The sequence below is a fragment of the Nematolebias whitei genome, chromosome 17 (genome assembly GCF_014905685.2).
Source record: "Nematolebias whitei isolate Nwh7 chromosome 17, NemWhi1, whole genome shotgun sequence".
In the NCBI taxonomy this organism is placed as follows: domain Eukaryota; kingdom Metazoa; phylum Chordata; class Actinopteri; order Cyprinodontiformes; family Rivulidae; genus Nematolebias; species Nematolebias whitei.
The window spans coordinates 24,533,443-24,553,463 of NC_056514.1; the positions used below are offsets into that span (position 1 = coordinate 24,533,443).

The 20,021-nt window shown below is 39.6% G+C and overlaps 1 protein-coding gene across 1 annotated transcript; it reads right to left on the reverse strand.

Moving 5' to 3' along the window:
* Positions 1 to 3,620: 3,620 nt before the first annotated feature.
* On the reverse strand, positions 3,621 to 15,321 carry LOC119423459 (heparan sulfate glucosamine 3-O-sulfotransferase 2-like). The gene is made up of 2 exons (XM_037690854.1): positions 14,855 to 15,321; positions 3,621 to 4,239 (listed from the first exon to the last, which is right to left on the reverse strand). Exons 1-2 carry the CDS (start codon positions 15,319 to 15,321, stop codon positions 3,621 to 3,623), a joined length of 1,086 nt encoding a protein of 361 aa, XP_037546782.1.
* Positions 15,322 to 20,021: the final 4,700 nt, after the last annotated feature.

Sequence of the window (20,021 nt, forward strand, 5' to 3'; positions counted from 1 at the left end):
CGTACGCAGGCAGACGCAAGAAATCAAAAAGTCTTCAGAAGAGATGGTATTCATACAGATTAAAGCTCTTGGCTTCAGCGAAAGAAAACCGTGAAAGTGTTTTTAATGATAATTATTAGTAAAAAAAATAAATAAAAAAAATCTCAGACTTTAAGCATTCAGTTTGACTTGGCTATAAGACATTAACCTCTTCTTGTCTGCAGCCTCCTGTTCAGGGTTTGACTGAAAAGGCCAGTCTGTGTGGACAGGGAGGACCCTTAAAACAACTGAAACAGTATCTTTAGCCTACCCCTCTGTGTACCTTCTGTGTAATACACAGGAGTAGCTTTAAAACATGTCTAACAATAGTTTTGGAGACTATAAAATACATTTTTAATGCTATAAACTACTTTTAACGTCAAGGTTCACGCTCAGGTAAAAAATCCCTGCCGGGCTGTGGCTGCCTGGGATGAGTAGACGGGGAGAGGGCGGCCCCCAGAAACCATCTCATCACTAGCGAACTGGTTGGTCCACTATGGGAGTTTGCTGCTTGTGGGGAAACAGTTTGTTTGTGGCTCCTCAGATTGAAGAAGTCCTTCGGATGAAGGATGAAACGTCTCTCAGCAAGAAAATCAACCATCCAGATGACCTGACTGAACATTGTTGGATACTTATTGTTGAAGATTTATTTATTTTTTTTTTTTTGTATAGTCATCTTGTCAGTGATTGAATCATGTGTACGGCTACTTATTCACAACTTGTCAAAAAATAAGCAGTTTAGAGTATCTTTATTTTGGTACATGTATGACATTTTATTATAACTATTGTCTCTTAGTCTTCCCAAAGAAATATACATACATACATACATACATACATACATACATACATACATACATACATACATACATACATACATACATACATACATACATACATACATACATACATACATACATACATACATACATACATACATACATACATACATACATACATATACACATATATATACACACACACACACACACACACACACATATATATATATATATACAAACCAAGTGCTTGGGACAGAAGAACTGCTAGTGAGCACCCACAGAAAGTTATTTGCACTAAAGAGATATTAGCAAACATGGCAAAAATAATCAATCTGTTCTGAAATAATGGGGTGATTCAACAGAGTTATTAGACTTAATTCAGAGTTGAATTCAAAATCTTACTTCTAACCTACAAAGCTCTCAACAACCTAACTCCATCTTTTATTACAGATCTTATTTTTCCATATTTTCCTAATAGAGCACTTTGATCTCAGACTGCAGGCTTACTTGTGGTTTCTAGAGTTTCCAAAAATAGAACGGGAGGAAGATCTTTCAGTTATCAGGCTCCTCTCTTGTGGAACCAACTTCCAGTTTCTGTCCATGCGGCTGACACTTTGTCTACTTTTAAGATTAAAGACTTTCCTTTTTGATAAATCCTATAGTTAAAGTTATCGTGGGCTTCCTGAGCTTTCCCTCAGTTATGCTGCTATAGGCTTAAACTGCTGTAAGACAAATTAACCACATTTTCTTCACTCTGCTGTTGTCTTTATTTGCTCGACTCCACCCATTTGTATTTGTAATTATTTCTGTCTTTAACACGCGTTATTGTCTTCCCTCCAATAGAAAGAACACCTGGACCTGTCGTGTGTTTGTCTGTTCCTCCTTCTTGTCCTCTCAATCCTCAGCAGGTCAAAGCAGTTGGCTGCTCGTCCCGAGTCTGGTTCCACTGAAGGATTCTTCCTGTTAAAAGGGAGTTTTTCCTTTCCACTGTTGCCTTTGTGCTTGCTCAGGATGGGAGACTGCGATGAAGTGAAGATTCAACACAGTCTGTTGACTCCCTGAGACAACTTCTATTGTGACTTGGTGCTATATAAATAAACTGGACTGAGTTGAATTATTTAAATATTTTGCTGCCGAGGAGCCAGACTAACATAAATTTGCCTTGATCAATAACACTTCAGTTTATTGAAAGTGTTAAGATTATTATTTTTTTTACTTTGGCTGCTTTAATACTCGTTTTAAGGCCAGTTCTTGTGCTCGACTGTGAGAACATATAGTGCAGCTTGTGCTTAAAAAATGACAGAAGACAAATGAAAATCAAAAGAAGAAACACGACAAAGAAAAACTAATGAACAGTATCTGAAAACCATGTCTTTATGAAATCAAAAGAAAAGTCTACAAAAACCTAACAAAGGCGATGCGATGTCTTCAATCTGCTGATAATCTTCTGAGTCTTCAGCTTGTTGGGAAACACATTGCTGGTGCTTGAATACTATTTTGATCCATGAGTCTGAATTAAATGGCTTAACAAAGAAAGAACATTCGTCTGAAATGAAGCACTGGACTGAAAGTTTGTAAAAAATATTTAAAAAAAAAGTCAAATTATGAGGAAAACTTTGAAAGAACTCCAGAAAGCTTGAATCGAGACCACCTGAAAATATTATCAGTACCATTATTATCAGTAAACGTGACTTTTGCACAGAACTGAACTCAAATTAAAGAAAATGGAAACGCTCCAGAACAATTGTGTCCATTGTGCCTAACAAGCCAACATCTTCCCGTTTCACTAAACGCTACACATCTGCAGAAATCACAGAAAGATTGGCTTTAATATTCATGACATGTCACCAAATACAAACTTTTTCTCTGCAACGCTGTGACATGGCGTCCCAGAACCCGTTTGATAACCCACCACTTCTCGGTGCTCCTTGCTTTGTCTTTGAAAAGTGATTGAAATTCCTCACACCTACACCCACTCATGCAGTTATCATCAGCACCTACGCATGCAACAAACCTTACAGAATGCAATAAATCCTCCAAGAACAGTGATCCGAACAGCTTGTGCAAAAGATATGTATAAGAAAGCAAGAAACCATTTTCTGGGAGGCTCAGCTGTCTCGCCGATGGGATTTATTTTCACTTTTGGTGCGTGGTTCTAAATATGAAACAAAAGTAAAAAATATTAACAAGAAGAGACAAAATGAAAAACAAAAACCAAAGTTTGTGCTTCCGCTGCATTTAATGAGGTTCACGGACAAATATTGCAATGATTAAATACCTTTGTAACAAAAATATAAATGCTTTTGCTCAACAAACATTGATGTTACAGTAAACTGATTAGTGAGAAGCTGTAAAAACTGGATGATTAATTGGATGGTGCTTGGTACTGGCTCTACCTGCTTACATTTTGGACTTCCAGCCATAGTACTGCAGCTTAATGCTTCTTCTCTCCCTGAAGACTTCTCTGACATTTTTCAAGGTCTTGCTTTCAAACCATGCCTTGATTATTTCCTCCTATAGTCGACTGCACAGACTTTGGAAGGAATTAATCCCAGTCCCTGGAAACTCTTTCTTTTTAATGAAAGTCAGCAATAATCTACACCAATCCCAAAAATGTGATGCTAAAAGTGAAATTATTTCTAGCAACTAACATGATGCTGGTAAATTAAGATCACAAGTGCAATAATATTGTTTATTGGAGTTATATTAAATAAGAGAAATGCTCAGACTGGAGATTACTAATTGTTAGTTGTCCATCTGCAGGTGAACCATTTCTTTATATGCATATATATTTCCTGTGTTGTGTAAAAATATGTCTAAACCTCACTCCCATTTGAAGTCATGCCCCACCATTTCGTAGAACTTGACATTATGAGGTCTGTAGAAGTCCCGCAGCTGCTCAATAGCGTCTCTGTCTATCTGCACGTGAGTCCTGCCCTTTGACTTGCCCAGGCAGCGAGGCGAGCTGCTGCTCTCCGGCTTCTTAAGGCAAGGGAAGCCCTTGGTGCGGTTGAAATAAAAGTGTTTGTCGGTGACGATGCGTTTTAACCCGAGGAAGTCCTGCACTCGAGCCAGCTCACCCGCCGGGTCCGTGATGAGGCGCTCTCCACTGACAAAGTGGATCTGAGCCAGAGGGAAGTAGCGGAGCCAGTTCTCGAGGTGCAGGGCGTAGAGGCCGATCCGGATGGCGTTCCAGGACATGTCCACAACACCCAGGCTCTGATTTTCGAAGGCCAGGTCCTGGAAGCTCGGTAGGTCGGGCGTTTTGGACAAAGTCTGAGTGTAGTCCGATATTGCTCTGGTGACGGGGTCACGCACCACCACGATAAGCTTCATGTCCTGGGACATAGCAGAGATCCGATGTGGAGTCTCTTTGGTCACAAAGTAGCTTGGTGTCTTCTCCATTGTGATTTGGCTTTCAAGGGTCCTTGGCATTAAACCTCTGAACAAAAGAAAAACACACGGTAATATTTCCAGTAAATGTTTTCAATAAACAACATAATTAGATTATCTGGGCTTTTTTTTAAGGCTGAAATAATAAGAGGAAGGACATCCCGTCCTTGCATTCACTCTGTCAAAAAAAAAAAAAAAAAGATTTATTGAGGCCAAGATTACACAAGCGAATTGCATAAAACCACCCGGACTGAGCTCCAGTTAAGCCCTGAACCCACTTTTTCAACGTAAATGAAGCAAAGTCATCGTGGTGTGTTGTCACTGGAGACTCGTGTCGTAGACAGTTTCTCTGTGCATCAACCCAGAACTGTTCAAGAGTAATAAATCACCATGAATACAAACAGAACATGGATTAAAAAAAAAAAAAACTAACTTTGTTGGGTTACTTTTGGGTCTTCAAATGGGGACACTATGGTATTTGAAAGAAGGGGCTCGAAAAGTTCAGCTTGTATTTTAATGACATTTTTGTCAAAAAATTAACCATTTTCTGAGTGAACACAATCAATTTGAGTAAAGTTTTTTGGTCAGTTTTCAATATTGAACCAAAGTTCAACCAGAGATTTGAATTTTGCGAGAGTTCTTCGTTTTCACATTGTTGCATTATCTGTACAACAGTTAATTTTTGTCAATTACGTTGCAATGCTGGATTAAATACACTGACATTTTACTGTTACAGCAGGTCACATTATGTCTCATGTTCGGGCTGATGTTTAATACACCGTATTATTTTACATTATTAGTGTTTAGCGTATACCTTAAACCTTGTTGTTAAGTGTTCGTTTAGAGTATATCTTAGATCCTTCTATAATATATACTATTTCTTTTAATACTTTATATTTGAGTTATTTTTGGGTGTAACTGGGACCTTGAGTGCACAATTTCGTCCCACCTCATGTACCACATGTAATGTGATATGTTTAATAAACTTAATTAAACATAAACACTTGTCCTAACGCATTCATGTAGGATTTATCTTATTTCTTTATTATTCTTTTGCTTCTGTTATAATTTAAAGCTTGTTGAAGGCCATGATGAGGTCTATTTTTTTAGAATAGTTTTATTTCCTGACCTCTTGTCCATCTTCATACACTCTGGATCAGTTTTTTTTTTTTTTCTCAAATTTTGCCTTCGATCTGGAGACTGGTGACCCTGACTGCTGCCCAGTGATAAAAAACACTGAAATCAAAGAGTCTTGCTATCCATTATATTGTTTCACATCCATTTATACACTGTTTTTATCGTTTTGAGGTATTTAAAGCTAAATATCACAATGGACAATCATTTGAAAGTGAAGTTAATTTCTGTAGATTTTATCAAGGTCCCTTCTTGAAGTTTGACGACCCATAGTGGGGCCAACCCCATTTTTAGAAACTCTGCTGTAGATGATACAGATTACAGTGCAGGTTCAAGATAACAGAAAAACTCCAGCTTGTTGGGCTGACATCCATCCACCCAGGTATTTTAATTGAACTTTTCACCACAACACCGGCAGTCTCTTGTTGTATCTAGCTGCCAACATACGGGCAATAATGTTGCCTGTGTGTTTGTCTGTATGTTACCAAAGTAACACATCAACCAGTATGAAACTAATTCAAGATGGCCACCAGAGATGATAAGCATAAACAGGAAAATGACTATAACTCGGTTTGTTTTACAATAGTTGAGGTAAACTCTGTTAGCAAATTATATAATTTACCACACTTTCTCGTCAACCGTTCATGATGGTTGTTACAGCTCATTGACCTTACAAAATAATTGGTGATAACTCATTGATTTTTCTTACATAATAGACTAATATTTGGTGCAGTCGTAGCTGAAAGCCAAAACCAACACTCAGTAACAGTTTGTGCAAGACCTCAGAATATTGCAGGTGCTTGTGCATGGTTGTATTTTATTTTATTTTTTACAGTTTGACCAAAAAGGCTAAAACTTTTCAGCATAGGAAGATCTCTATCTAAAACTCAGGCATGAAAGACGGCAGGCAATATACCGTCAAAAAATACTAGGCGTTCCAAGATCAAGGCTGATCGGGACCCGGCATGCAATTGTTGCAATCAAACTCCAGCTACACTTTTGCATACATTCTGGACCTGTCCCAAACTGCAGACTTTTTGGTAATCTATTTTTGACACCTTCTCTGGAATATGTGGCAAAACCGTTCACCCATCACCACTCATTTCACTGTTCGGGGTGGTTCCAGGGGGATGTGATTGTCTTTGGCTCTTTTATGGCCAGGAGGCTAATTTTGCACAATTGGAAGGACCACCCCCTAAGCATATTGGATAAGAGGGGTGATGTATCACATCCATTTGGAAAAAATAGATGTACTCTAATGGGTTCTGTGGAGGTATTCTGGGATACAGGGCAGCCTTTTGTGTCACATGTTGAAAATATGTTGATACTTGTATAAAGACATTTATGTATTTTGGTTGATCTGGTGGGGAGGGGCAGGAGTATTTTTTTCTTTTTCTTTCTTTCGATCAACAGAGGATGACATCTCCTCTGTGGTCCACACTGCGCACAACCACTTGGAGCAGAAAGACTCTTAATATGCTCTTTGTGGACTTCACATGTGCCTTCAACACCATGATCCTCAAACCTTGATAGACAAACTATTCACACTAGGACTAAATGGTAAATGGTAAATGGACTGTACTTATACAGCGCCTTTCTATCTTATTTCAAGATACTCAAAGCACTTTACATTACAATCTGTGCCTCATTTACCCATTCATACAGCACTCTACTAGATCTCTACAAAGCTAATTGAACAAATCATTCTAAAGAGACTAATCAGAGCTTTAGATCACATTCATACACTGATGGGACACACATCAGATGCTATGAGGGGTTCAGTGTCCTGCCCAGGGACACTTCAACATGTGACTGCTGGTGGATTCGAACCCCCAACTCTCGCATTGGAGGACGACTACTGTAACCACTCAGCCACAGCCACCCCACAGACTAAGCCCCTCCATTTGCAACTGGGTCCTAGACTTCTTAACAAACAGACCACAGTCAGTGAGGATCCACAACTTCTCCTCCTCCACCATAACCCTCAGCATTGGCTCTCCTCAGGGATGTGTGTTGAGCCCCCTCCTGTTCACTCTGCTCACGCATGATTGTGCAGCTACCCTTCCAGGCTGTCACATTGTAAAGTTTGCAGATGATACAGCGGTGGTGGGATGCATCACAAACAATGATGAGTCCAGCTACAGGCAGGAGGTGGAACACCTGGAGAGCTGGTGCAAAGAGAATAACCTTCACATCAATGTGAAGAAGACAAAGGAGATGATTGTGGACTTCAGAAGGAACAAAAAAACCTACACTCCCGTGAACATAAGAGGATCTGCAGTGGAAGTGGTCTCCAGCTACAAGTACTTGGGTGTACACATAAATGACAACCTCAGCTGGGGCAACAACACCACCAGCCTGATCAAGAAAGCTCATCAGAGACTCTACTTCCTCAGGCGGCTGAGACGGGCTGGTCTGGGAAGCTGAGTCCTCACCTCCTTCTACAGGTGTGCAGTGGAGAGCATCCTGTGCTCCAGCATCAACGTGTGGCATGGAGGTTACACAGTTGCAGAAAGAAAAGCTTTGCAGAGAGTGGTGACGGCTGCACAGAAGTCTGTCGGAGTCAGCCTCCCCACCATCACAGACATCTACACCTCCAGATTCAGGAAAAGAGCTACCTGCATCATGAAGGACCATACTCACCCAGCACACACATTTTTTTGCCTCACTCCCCTCAGGAAGGAGGTTGAGGAGCATTAAGTGTAGAACCACTAGACTGAGGAACATGTTGTTGCTGATCTGTTTCATGTTGGTGTGTTCATGCGTGCTCATCTGCTCACACAGACTCATGCTCATGTTCGTGCTGCTGTTCGACGTAATGTTTTTATGCTATTAGTGCTTAGTGTATTTTTAGTTTATGTTTTTCTTAGTTCATATCTTAGATGTTATCATTGTTTTTCTTTTACATTTTTATTGTTGGATGTAACTGGGACCCTGTGTACATAATTTTGTTTGCGCCACATGTACCACATGTGGTGCGAACGACAATAAAGAATCTCTGACTCTGACTTTTCTTTTGTTTTCTGCTCTGTATGTTTAAAAAGCACCAAAAATTTAATAAAAAGACCTTGATTTAAAAAAATACTAGGCGTTTATTTTTTTAATTTAAACATAAGCCTTAAAAAAACACATAAACTGATGACATATGAGTTTAAGGCAAATCAAAGTCCCAAGACATTACTGATGAGAAACTATTATAGAAATGTGCAAGTGTAGTTTATCTTGCAAAACCAAGACAGATGGGAACATCATGTCTAAAAATTATGTAGACATGCTAAATTCAAAGTGATGACTATGAATTTAAGTCAAACAGTAGGAAAAAAGCCTAAAAACATTACATTAGTTATCCCTAAATGGCTAAAAGTATATTTCTGTTAGCGTCGTGAAGCTTGCTTTTATTCGGGCCAACCTGCAGCCTCTGCTGAGACTCAGCCAGCCAAAGCACCATCTGATGCTTGGCAGCATCACCGCGGGAATCTTTCTTCTCTTGTTTAGATATTGCATAAAACAAAATGTGCTCACTGCACACTCAGTTTTAGACCGATCCCGACAGTAACTCGGACTTTATCGATGACTCAGCAGATTCAGTTTGAAACGCGATCCCGGTTTGACCTTTCAACAGCTTTGACAGCTGACAGTCAAACTCCAGTAATGGGCTGGGGTTTGCGTCTCTAAGAAGCATCACCGAGATAAAAGGCCTTCAGCTGTCAAATGTCCGGAGGAGCGCCAATTAGCACAGATACTTTCAGCCTATAATTATTGTATACACATAAACCCTGCAGGCTACATGACAGCCAGTCATTAAAATAATATGTATTTGGAAGTAGATAGTTTGGTTGTGTGTTTGACATCTTGCATCCATTGCATATTTTTCCCATTAACAAAATAAATATGTTCTTTCTTTAGATCTGTAATTGGGTCTGCTTTATAAATAAAGGGTTAATGAGTCAAATGAAGCAAAAAATAAAAGGCTAGCACTTCTTGAAGGAATGCAACGCGCCCACCACATTTCATGCCAGAGTTGTAAACTAAGATCATGAGGCAAATGAACGGAGCTATAGGGCTTTAGGTTGAAACTTGTACACGTTGTTATGCACAACCTCGTGCTATACTGTGAAATCCTGCAGAAAATATTAGTGCTCAGAGTATATGTTGGGGCGGACTCTCAGCTACTATCACACCAAATTTTATCTCAACATCTTTTAGTTTGATAAAGTTATAGCCAATTTTGTGTTTTCTAAATTCATTAAGTTCGTGCAGCCTTCTTGAAAAGGGTTGACTCCAAAAGTTAATCAATGATAGGTTTCCATCCAATAAATACTTTTTGAGAATTACATTAACATCCATCAAATGGTGTCTGGGATATTTTGCTAAAAGACAGATTAACACATGCACAGACATGAGCAAAAATATAGGCCTTTTGCTTTCGGGTGGTGGGCGATTTTTGAATTTTTTTCACATTTATTCATTAACATCAGCTACAGTAGGTCAGAACGATGAAGTTAGCCTTCAAAACTTCAAAGTACCTCTACATAATATAAAAAGAAAATCTGATAAGTTGCTTCAAAAGACATTAAATGAGTCCCAATACTGTTCAGATGGTGTAAACAGCAGTCTTTAAAGGTAATTATAATAAAGCTCATTTCAAAAGTTGCTGAGTCAGTGAGCCATGAGACATCACACGCCCTGAGTTTTTACCCACATCGTCAGATTAAATACGCACACAGAGGCTCTGCGGGGAAAAGAGACAGCAATATATGTTGCAGTAAAAGTGACAAAGCTGAGACTACGACTGAGAAGTCAGTCCTGGCTGAGGCCAGCTCCTGATCTGGCTGATGATGATAAGCCAGCGGTGTGATGGAAAGGCTGGTAGTGGAGAAATGATACACAACTGAGCACATGCCGCGAGATATTAACACATCTTCTGTGGCAACTAATATCATTAAATAATAAAGTGTAAAAGCGTTGACTCAGCAGGTATTTGAGGGTTTATCAGCACAGTGAAAATGTTACATCTTGATCAGTAACTACTCGCCCAACAAGCTGTAGTAGGCTATCTACATTTAGCTTTAGATCAGTGGTTCTCAAACTGGGGTCCCCGGACCCTGGGGGGTTCGCGAGCCGGCTCTAGGGGGCCACCCAAAAAAAATAAAAAAGTTTTTTTTTTTTTTACAAGCATGTAGATGTTTAACAACCCATGAAAATACACCAAAATGCAGGAAATCTCATCTACTGTACTTTATTCAAAATTTTCTGGGGGAGGACCCCCAGACCCCCGCACAACCAGCCCGCCCACTATTTGTGTTCCAGCCGCAACTGGTTTACAAATTAAGCCCAGTTACTGTATACTGCTTATGACTCTGTTCAGTTTGATGTAAAGAGTTTTCTGTAATAATTTGTAGAAGTGTCACTACATTTATTATGTTCATTATGTGAGTAGGTAAAGGTTTAAAGTGTTTTTGATGCTGTAGATGTTCCCAAAACTGTAATTTTTGGAAGTTGAAATTAAACATTTTATTAATTAAGTGTGTCTTGAATGAAAAATACCAGATGTTTAAAAGTATAAAAAGTGTATTAACACTATAGGTCTTAAGTATTTATGCTACACAAATATTTCCATTGCATTAAAGAGACAAATCGAAGAAAATTATTTAATAAACATGAGGGTTATGAGGGGGCCCCTGAAACATTTTCTCCCCTGTAAAGGGGTCCCTGAACCCAAAAAGTTTGAGAACCCCTGCTTTAGGCCAGCTAGCTGCTCATGCTGGGAAATAGAAACTTATTTTTCCAGATTAAAAGTTATTATTTATGTCTGTGTGATCAAACCAACTGCCCATAAATTTACTTACAACTTTGAAATGACAGAACAAGCTGTTAGCAGCCTCAATCTATCTTTTCACCACTTTTTAAAAATGAATAGATCAACTTAAGATGTAAATGGCAAACAGACCCATAACTTCTGCTTATTGATCTGCTCAGAATCAGCCAGAGAGGAGAAACTGTGCAACGATTTAAACCCTGTTAGCTGCATCTGTCTCCATCCTAAGGACAAATATCATTCCACTTTGTCCCAAGGAAATATTTGATGTAATTTTCTTTGGAAAAAAATAACATTCAAAATGAACTGTTGAATGGCAGATCAGAAAAAAAAAACTTGTCAAGTATATGTTGTACATGTTGTGTTCAAAGACTGTCCCGCCAGCACTGAACCATCCTCTGGACATAATAAAGCCATATAGTGTAACCTTGTTACAGAAATGCCCTTGCAGTTTTATTTTAATAGATGTGGCCAAATACTTTTATAAATGTTTTTTTATGTTAAATATCTCTAACCTGGTGCTTCAGTTAAGTATTAATAGACGCTGTGCTCTGGTTTCAGTCATTCATTCACTGGGGTTGCTGTTAATCTACAGCAACACCTTTTCCCGCCACAAATTCAAGTTTTTGCACAAACGTCTAGGAAATTGATCAAGAATAATCATAAACCATTATTGGAGACAAATGTTTATGAATTAATATTCTTTATAGGCCTAAAGAAAGATATGTTAATGAACGCCAAGCAATGCTCATAGAAAATGTGCATGGCTGTTGCCTTTCCATTTATTCATTACTATTACTGGAGTCTCTTTGTTCAGATCAGTATAGGTGCTTTCAGTGAGAGGGTCTTCATTTTAGTCGAGGTCTTCATGATCTTCCTATAGCTCAAAAATTGTATTTATTTATTTTTCTTATTTCGGCTGCTCCCTTCTTCAGGGGCCGCCACTCTGAGCCAAGAAGACTTGGCAACTGTTTTTATGCTGGATGCTCTTTCTGACGCAACCACAAACCACCAAGCTAAGTGGAGCAGAGCTGCCATGTAGAGCACCCAGGGGAGAGGACGGTAGGGGTTGAGGGCCTTGCTCAAGGGCCCAGAGTTTGGCAAACCAGGGTGGAGACAGGTCAACCTTCCAATCACAGGCTCACCTTCTCTAACCTCTGTGCCACCACGCCCCCATCACATTATAGGTTAACAAACTTATGCTGATGACACCTAACTCTACATTTGAGTCACTGCGTGATCTTAGTCCCTTTCAGTCACTGAGTAAGTTTGTCCATAAAATCAGTGATTGGATGAGTCAGACATACGACAAACCATTGTTTTTGGTCCAAAAAGTGCAAGACATCAGCATTCAACTAGACACAGTGAAGCTAAAAACTAAAGAGCACGCCAGAAACCTCGGAGAAGCTAAAGATGCAACAGTCACAAACGCATTACTAAATCACCCTTTTGTTTCAAAAACATCACAAATATAAAGGGATTCCTGTCTAAAGAGAAGATATTAAAACTTGTGCATGATTTTATTTTCTGCAAGTTACAATATATTTTGAAAGGTGTCAATAAAATATCAACCAGGCAGCTGCAGATCATCCAAAATGCTGCTGAGAGTCCCGACTACAACCAGGAAAATGGAACGTATCACAGGAGTCTTTAAATCATTTAACTCCCTGTGGTAAACTGATTTTAAAATTCTGACACTAAACGGCCTTGGGCATAAACACATGTCACGGTTACTTGTCCGGTGTGAACCATCCAAAGCCCTCAGGTCATCAGGGGCAGGTTTACAGTGTGGACCAGAACAACGAGAGGCACCTTCAACCTGGAGCTGAACAGAAATCAGCTCTGACAACATCACCGTCTGCAACTTTCCTGTAAAACTGAACTTTTTTTTTTTTTTTTTTACTTTATTTAACAATTTACAACACAAAACAAAAAGTACCAGTTCTTCCAATAGAAAGTTACACAAGGTGATTCATAACATAGTGGAAATAAGAACAAACAAGAGAGAAAAATAAGTTAAAAAATGGCATTGTACGAATAAATTGAAATTAAGAAACGAAGGAATTTGCCAGCATTTTTTTTCATTTACATATTTGAAATCTTTTGCATTCACAGTAGCTCATTCTTCCAGTGGTTCATATTAAGTTTACATTTGAAAAAACAAAAAATACAGCATTTATGAATGTAATGATTCACTAATATAATCTGATTATTGATAGCATATTCATTACTTCCAATCTTATTAATGAACCCCAATTGGATTCATTTTGCAGTGAGAGTAAGTAGTTGAATCCCTTTGGGTTGGATCCACATTTTAAAATCAAGCCAACATTTCTGAACTATCACGCAGTCACAGAAAAGATGTTGCAGGTTCTCACTCGCTGTCTCACAAAAAAAAAAAAAACACACAATTCCCAGTGACCATTTAAAATGTTGTCCTTAGAAATTCCTTAGTAGGATAAATTCTATTTAAGATTTTAAATTGAATTTCTTTGGCTTTAGGAGGGACCGGAAATGATTTAAAACTAGTTCTGATCTTTTTAACGCCTTCTTTTCTAAAGTCCTTGAGAATATATATAAAACGGTAAATATGCATGTGTAATCCTATAAATACATGTATAAATATGCAAAACTGAACTTGTTTGTTTCATTATTTTATTAGTTCTTGCTGAATTATTTAAAACAGTATTTTATTTATATTAGTATTTTATTCCAATGTCTAAATTTGATTGTAGTTCTTTAAATGTTGTCAATCTTCTGAATGTAATTTTTAACATCTATTTCCCTGTACTTTGATATAAATGCATTTTTTTTTTCAATTTACTGAGTCACTGAATGGCTGGTGTGTGTGTGTGTCTTTCTGTCTTGACCCTGTGATGGACTGAGGACACGTCTGTCCTCCACTCAGGGCGTCTGTGTGTCATTGTGTAATTCTTGTGTCTTCTGTCCTGCATGCTCTCCTCAGTTTCTCCTTCTTGTAATCAGCTCCTGCCTCCACCACCTTTTGTCCTTCACCAGGTGTTTCTTGGGTTATGGTTCTGTCTTCCTCTGTCATAATGTAGCTTTTACTTTTCTTTATTAAATATATATATATATATATATATATATTCTGCTTTAAATCATGAGTTCTCCAAATCATGGGTTCCACCAAACACAAGAAAAAACAACACATAAGTGCCCTCAGAAAGGCGGCACATAAACCGAACACATTTCAGGAGTTTATTATATTTGAAAGGCACAACATTATATGGGTTAAAGATCTGCCTCCAGTTTCTATAAGAGCAGTGCCTATACGCAACTTATTGGTGTTTATCCTAAATTTATATTCATAGCTGAACATGGACTTTCTTGCCCAAGTTCCTAAATAAATATTGCAACCTCTGCTCTCAGAACATGTGTTGGGCATCAGTCTCCATCAAATCTCAAGACTGACTGAGCTGCAGCCTTTGAAACAATTGTTGTGGCTTTCTTGAATCACACTGACCCAGAAGTCATTTGGTGATTACCTTTTGAATGTTTACTGGTTCACGTGATATTTAACTAACAGCAATATAAAATTAGGACACTCTCCTGAACGTTCCCTTGTCTGTGCCCCTGCGCAGCCTCTCATGGTCAAATGTCAAAATGCCCATTATATTAAATAACAAGAAAAAGGCAAAATATTGAATTTAGTAAGCATGAACAAAAGCAGTAAGAGCCGCTGAGGTTTTACCTGTACCACTCCAAGCCTCTCTTGTAGTTCCTGTCAAAGAAGTGGGTTTCTGTCCCCGCCGCTCGGACGTCCGGATGGATCCGTATGAACTCCAGAACCGCTCTCGTTCCTCCCTTTTTCACCCCAACTATGATGGCGTTGGGCAACTTTTTATTGCCAAACTTCATGTGGCTCATCGGAGGACTCGGGGTGTCGTTCCTGACCTTGTGGGGAGCGGGAGGACGTCTCTGGTCTGGGTCCAACCGAGACGGAGGTGAGAGGCAGGACAGGGGTCTGTGCGCGCGCCGCTTGGCTCCATCCACGCGCTGACAGCCGGATGTCGGATCAGCTGACTTTGGCATGCTGCTGTCAGGGAACAGTGCACAGTAGCACAAGTAGGAGAGAAAAAGAGACAGGAGGCAGAAGGTTGCTCCTCTGAGCCGGTGAGAGAAGGGGAGAAGTCGACTGAAGAGGAGCACGCATGCCATCTCTCCATGGAAAGCGCATGATTTTAACTCATTTTACGCTTCAGTCTTCTTTAATGGATTGAGTTCTGGTTGATATGACTCCAAACCTTTGTGGGTCAACCCTTCCATCACTTCATGGTAATCCACAAACATCCACAGATCTCCGTTCTGAAGCGGCTCCCGGAGCTCTCCGCGGTCATTACGCACACAGCAGGAGCGCATGCAGGCGCGCGGCGCTCTCCCCGCACCACGAGCGGACTGGAGCTCCAAAGCAGCTGAGCGGCGGGAAAACGCTTCCACACCGTGACGTCAGAACATCTTTACAGCTGCATTAAAGTGCCCCGCACATCTGCTTCAAACTCACCCATAATGCAGTTTGAGCGCGTTTCTGTGCGGCTTGAACGCAACACTGGGCGCGTTTTTGTTTGTTTGTTTGCTTGTTTTATTTCTTCAACAAGGAAAAAAGGTTTGCCTCACATTATTTACACACATGAAACACATCCAGGAACATGCATCATGTATGAGCCAGAGATGGCTCCTCTGTATTTAAAGCATCGTCTCTCCTGATGTGACCCGAGAGGGAGATTTGGAGACATGCTGAAGGATTCATTTCACAATTTGATATTTGGAGATAATTAACTCTAAGGATTCAAGGTGTCTTTATTGTCATTCACATCACATGTGGTACATGAGGTGGAACGAAACTATGTACGCAGGGTCCCAGTTACATCCAACAAAAATACTAATTGTAAAAAAAAAAACAGTATTAAGATTTGAGACTTGAACAAAGAACTATGCTAAACTAAGAATATGCTAAACACTAATAGTACAAAACAGTGCGCCAAACAACAGCAGCACAAACATGAGTCTATGTGAGCAGATGAGACCGAATGAACACATGAAATAAATCAGCAGCATGAGATCAGCATCATGGATATTCAGCAGTACATATCAACAACCAAGTGGCATTACAGTGACTTTTCCACAGTGATTGATGGACATGGGCACTGGTGACCACTATGACCCAAAATGGAAGAAGCGGGTAAAAGATAATAGATGGTTGGATGGAGTCTAACAGCTTCAGGGTAGAAGCTGTTCCTCAGCCTAGTGGTTCTACATTTAATGCTCCTCAACCTTCTGCCTGAGGGGCAAAAGGTGTGTGTGCTGGGTGAGTGGGGTCCTTCATGATGCAGGTGGCCCTCTTCCTGCATCTGGAGGTGCAGATGTCTGTGATGGGGAGGCTGACTCCAGCAGTTTTCTGTGCAGCCGTCACCACTCTCTCTTCCCTGAAGGATTGCCTGTCACCCGCCACATTTCATGCCACATCTTTAAACTAACATCATCTACCTTGGAAATGTTTTTGGGCGATCTCGTGCCATATTGCAGGATCAGATCTGGCAAAATTGGTTTGCACTCAAAGGATGTGATGAGGATGACTCTCAGCGACTACCACAACCTAAAATTACATCAATATCTGTGACAGTGGCTGAGTTACAGCCTTTTTGGTGCTGGATGATGTCGATCGGCTGACTGCAAAATTCACGGTGTAGTTGATTATTCTCTATGAGTTTCATTGAAATGCAATTTATGATTAGATATTTTGCTAACAAATAATAATACACACACACACAGTCTCTGACATAAACTTTACGCCTTTTACCTTTTGGTGCAGAAATGATTTTGCACAAAATCCAGTCAAATGTCTGATTTTTAAAAATCCTATACGTCTGTGGCACAGAACAAAAATAACTTGGACGTTTCTTTTATGTAATTTGTCCCAATTGAATGTGCGTTTAAAACATATTGGACATATTGCTGTCTGCCTCAACTGTTCTTTGTTTAAAACAGGGATCTGTTGTAAATGAGTTTTCACAACTTAATGACACTAAATGTTGAATGAATGGAAACAACAACAACGGATTAACGTTTGGAGTCAGCACCACTCATGATGGCTGCCATAAAATTTAAAGCACATAAAATACTTGAAGTTAGGCAATTTCAAAGAGACTGAGCTAAAATTTGGAGTGGTAGTAGCTTAGAGTCATCCCCAACACGTAACTCAGTACATGTGTGAGATATTTTCTTAAAACCTTGGCATTGACTCTCCTTTTTTAATTAAAAAGGAAATGCATTTTAGATGCATTCTGGCCTTGGTGTCAGTACACCAAGGATTTATAAACATTTGTAAATTAATAATCCAAACTCTGTCACTGTTTGGACATTTTACATGAGTATTACATAAGATGTTACCAGTCATGAAGCCACTGGGGTCACCTGAGCTCACTGGTAGTTTGACCCTTTTTTGTTTTGGCGTCTGTTTTTAGTTGAGGAAATGTTGTAGTGTCTGTGTGTGCTCATCCCTTTAAGTTTCCCGGTGACTGACACCACCACAGACAAGCCCACGGTGGAAACCAGAGGAGGCCACGGCTGCAGAGACACACAGGGAGGAGTTGAGATGTCATGGTGGAGCTCCTGCGGGTGTCTGCGCCCCAATCTCACAGGCCTCTGATTAAAGAATGATTTATAGAGGCCAGTCAGAGGGACCCGCTCTGCAATCTGTCTACTGAATGAGATTTTTCCTCTGGAAGAGGGCGGGTAAATCAAACCTGGAGGCGAAAAGCCTGCAAAGCTCAGCGATCGGGCTCAGTGATTAAATGTTATAATCTGCTCTCCCTGCTGAGACCACAGCTTGGCTTCACGGTGTCACCATCAAAACCCCTAAAATCACTTTATTCTTGGCCTTGTTTACAGAAAACACATCTTATCTCAGATTATTATAAAGCAGAAGAGCTTTTTGGCCTATGAAAGATATAATCGATGCAGAGCTCTCAGCGTAACGACACAGAAAATGTTTGAGAATAACTGCAAGGAGTATAAAAATTAAAAGTGCAAGTTCTTGATTTAACTCTGAGGAGAACAAACGGAGAATAAAAGAGCCTGGCATGGATACGCAGCACATTTATCATGCCGGCTGTCTGTTGGAGGTCTCTAAATATAGGTCATGTACTCACTGACCACTCCATCAGCAAGGAGCCCATTTGTCAAAGCACAAGAGAGGCCTGAGGGGGGACGTCAACTTGTCTCGGCTCTGATGAGACACTGAGGACAGATACAGATGATCAAGACAACTTCACATGGAAGATGGATGAAGAATCTGCTGTGGGTCCAGTCCACACCCCTCTAAAAAGCTAAATAGTTTTTTTTTGTGTAATTAAAAAAAAAGTTTGTGTTTATTAAATCAAACAAAGTTTTTTTGTGCAATCTGTTAGCGTTCAGAATGAGTCTTGGGAATCAGCCTCAGCTACTGCCACACTAACGTCCTTCCTTAGATGGATAACTTTACTAATACATTATAAATTATAATGTATGTGAATGTTTTTGTTCAGTGCCTTGAGATAACTTATGATAAATATAGAACTTTATGGATCCCGCAGGAAATTGTTGTGCCAGAGTTTCAGTACAAAGGAACATACACAATGAATCACACAAGATATAAAAAATAACACATACTATGAAAATGCCAGCAATTAAGTTCTAACAGGCCACGTGCAGACATGTGTGAAATGTTTTAATGTGAAAACATTAAAGTGTTCATTGTAGGACAGGATTAATTTTATTGTCCTATGTGCAGATAGTCGGAGGGGTTGGAAAGTTTGATAGCCAGGGAGGAAGGACTTCCTGTGGCGTTCTATGGAGGACCTCGGTGCTCTCATTGTACATTTGAAGGTGCTGCGGTAAGAGTCCAGTGCGGCATGCAGAGGGTGTGACGTGTTGTTCAGGATCTGGAGCAGTTTCCTCAGCATCCTCTGCTCAGACACCTCTGTCAGAGACAGCAGCTCCACTCCCAGAACTGAGCCAGCTCTCTTGATGAGTTTATTGAGTCTGTTGGCATCAGCTTTCTTCTTCCTGCTGCCCCAGCACACCACAGCGTAGAAGAAGACGCACCACTGAGTGGTAAAACATCTGCAGCATGGTCCTGCAGACGTTAAAGGACCTGAGTCTCCTCAGAAGAAAGTTATTTTTTATGTTTTTAACTGACTAGCTGCTATATAAATAAATTGAATTTAATTAACTTTTAGGTCAAATCTGTAAACTGACAGCGTTATTGCCATTTTTACATTTTTTTAAGATTAATTTCAAACGTTAATCAGCTCTAGGTGTACGTCCAATGTTTGCTTCCTGCAAATTTCATTAAATATGGTTCAGACTGATGTAAAGGCACATTACCGCCCTCTGCTGGTCAGATTAAGTCATTATTTGCACATTACCGCCCTCTGCTGGTCAGATTGAGACATCGCGGTGACGCTGCGTCCTTCACATTTTAAAGTGAAAGCGAAAATTTTCTAAGCTGCCGCGTCAGGAAGAAGCAACGTTACGAGAACAGTAAGTTTTTTTTAACAAGAAAATATTTGTCTGCTAATAAATAATTCATAACAGAAACAACACAGTAATATAAAACTTACAAAGTTTAGTAACTGATTAGTTTTACTGGATATTCTTTTAATAAGAGATTTTGTGTCTCGTTACACTTGACTTCAAGAAGTCAGCACAATTATCCGTTTTAGTTTAATGTTTTTCTGCCATTTGACGTCTTGTATTATCTCAAGTCTTGTACGAATAGTTTCGTGGTAAACACGTTGAGAAAACATTAACAAGGAATTTTTCCCCCTGGACATATTCAGGTATTTGGTGTATTACTGTAGGATATATATATATATATA

Bases quoted from the DNA above. Each gene is read 5' to 3' on its own strand.
- LOC119423459 (XM_037690854.1), bottom strand. From the start codon at position 15,321: ATGGCATGCGTGCTCCTCTTCAGTCGACTTCTCCCCTTCTCTCACCGG. The intron at 4,240-14,854 runs GTAAAACCTCAG...TCTTTTGTTCAG, and splicing joins AGAGGCTTGGAGTGGTACAG to AGGTTTAATGCCAAGGACCC.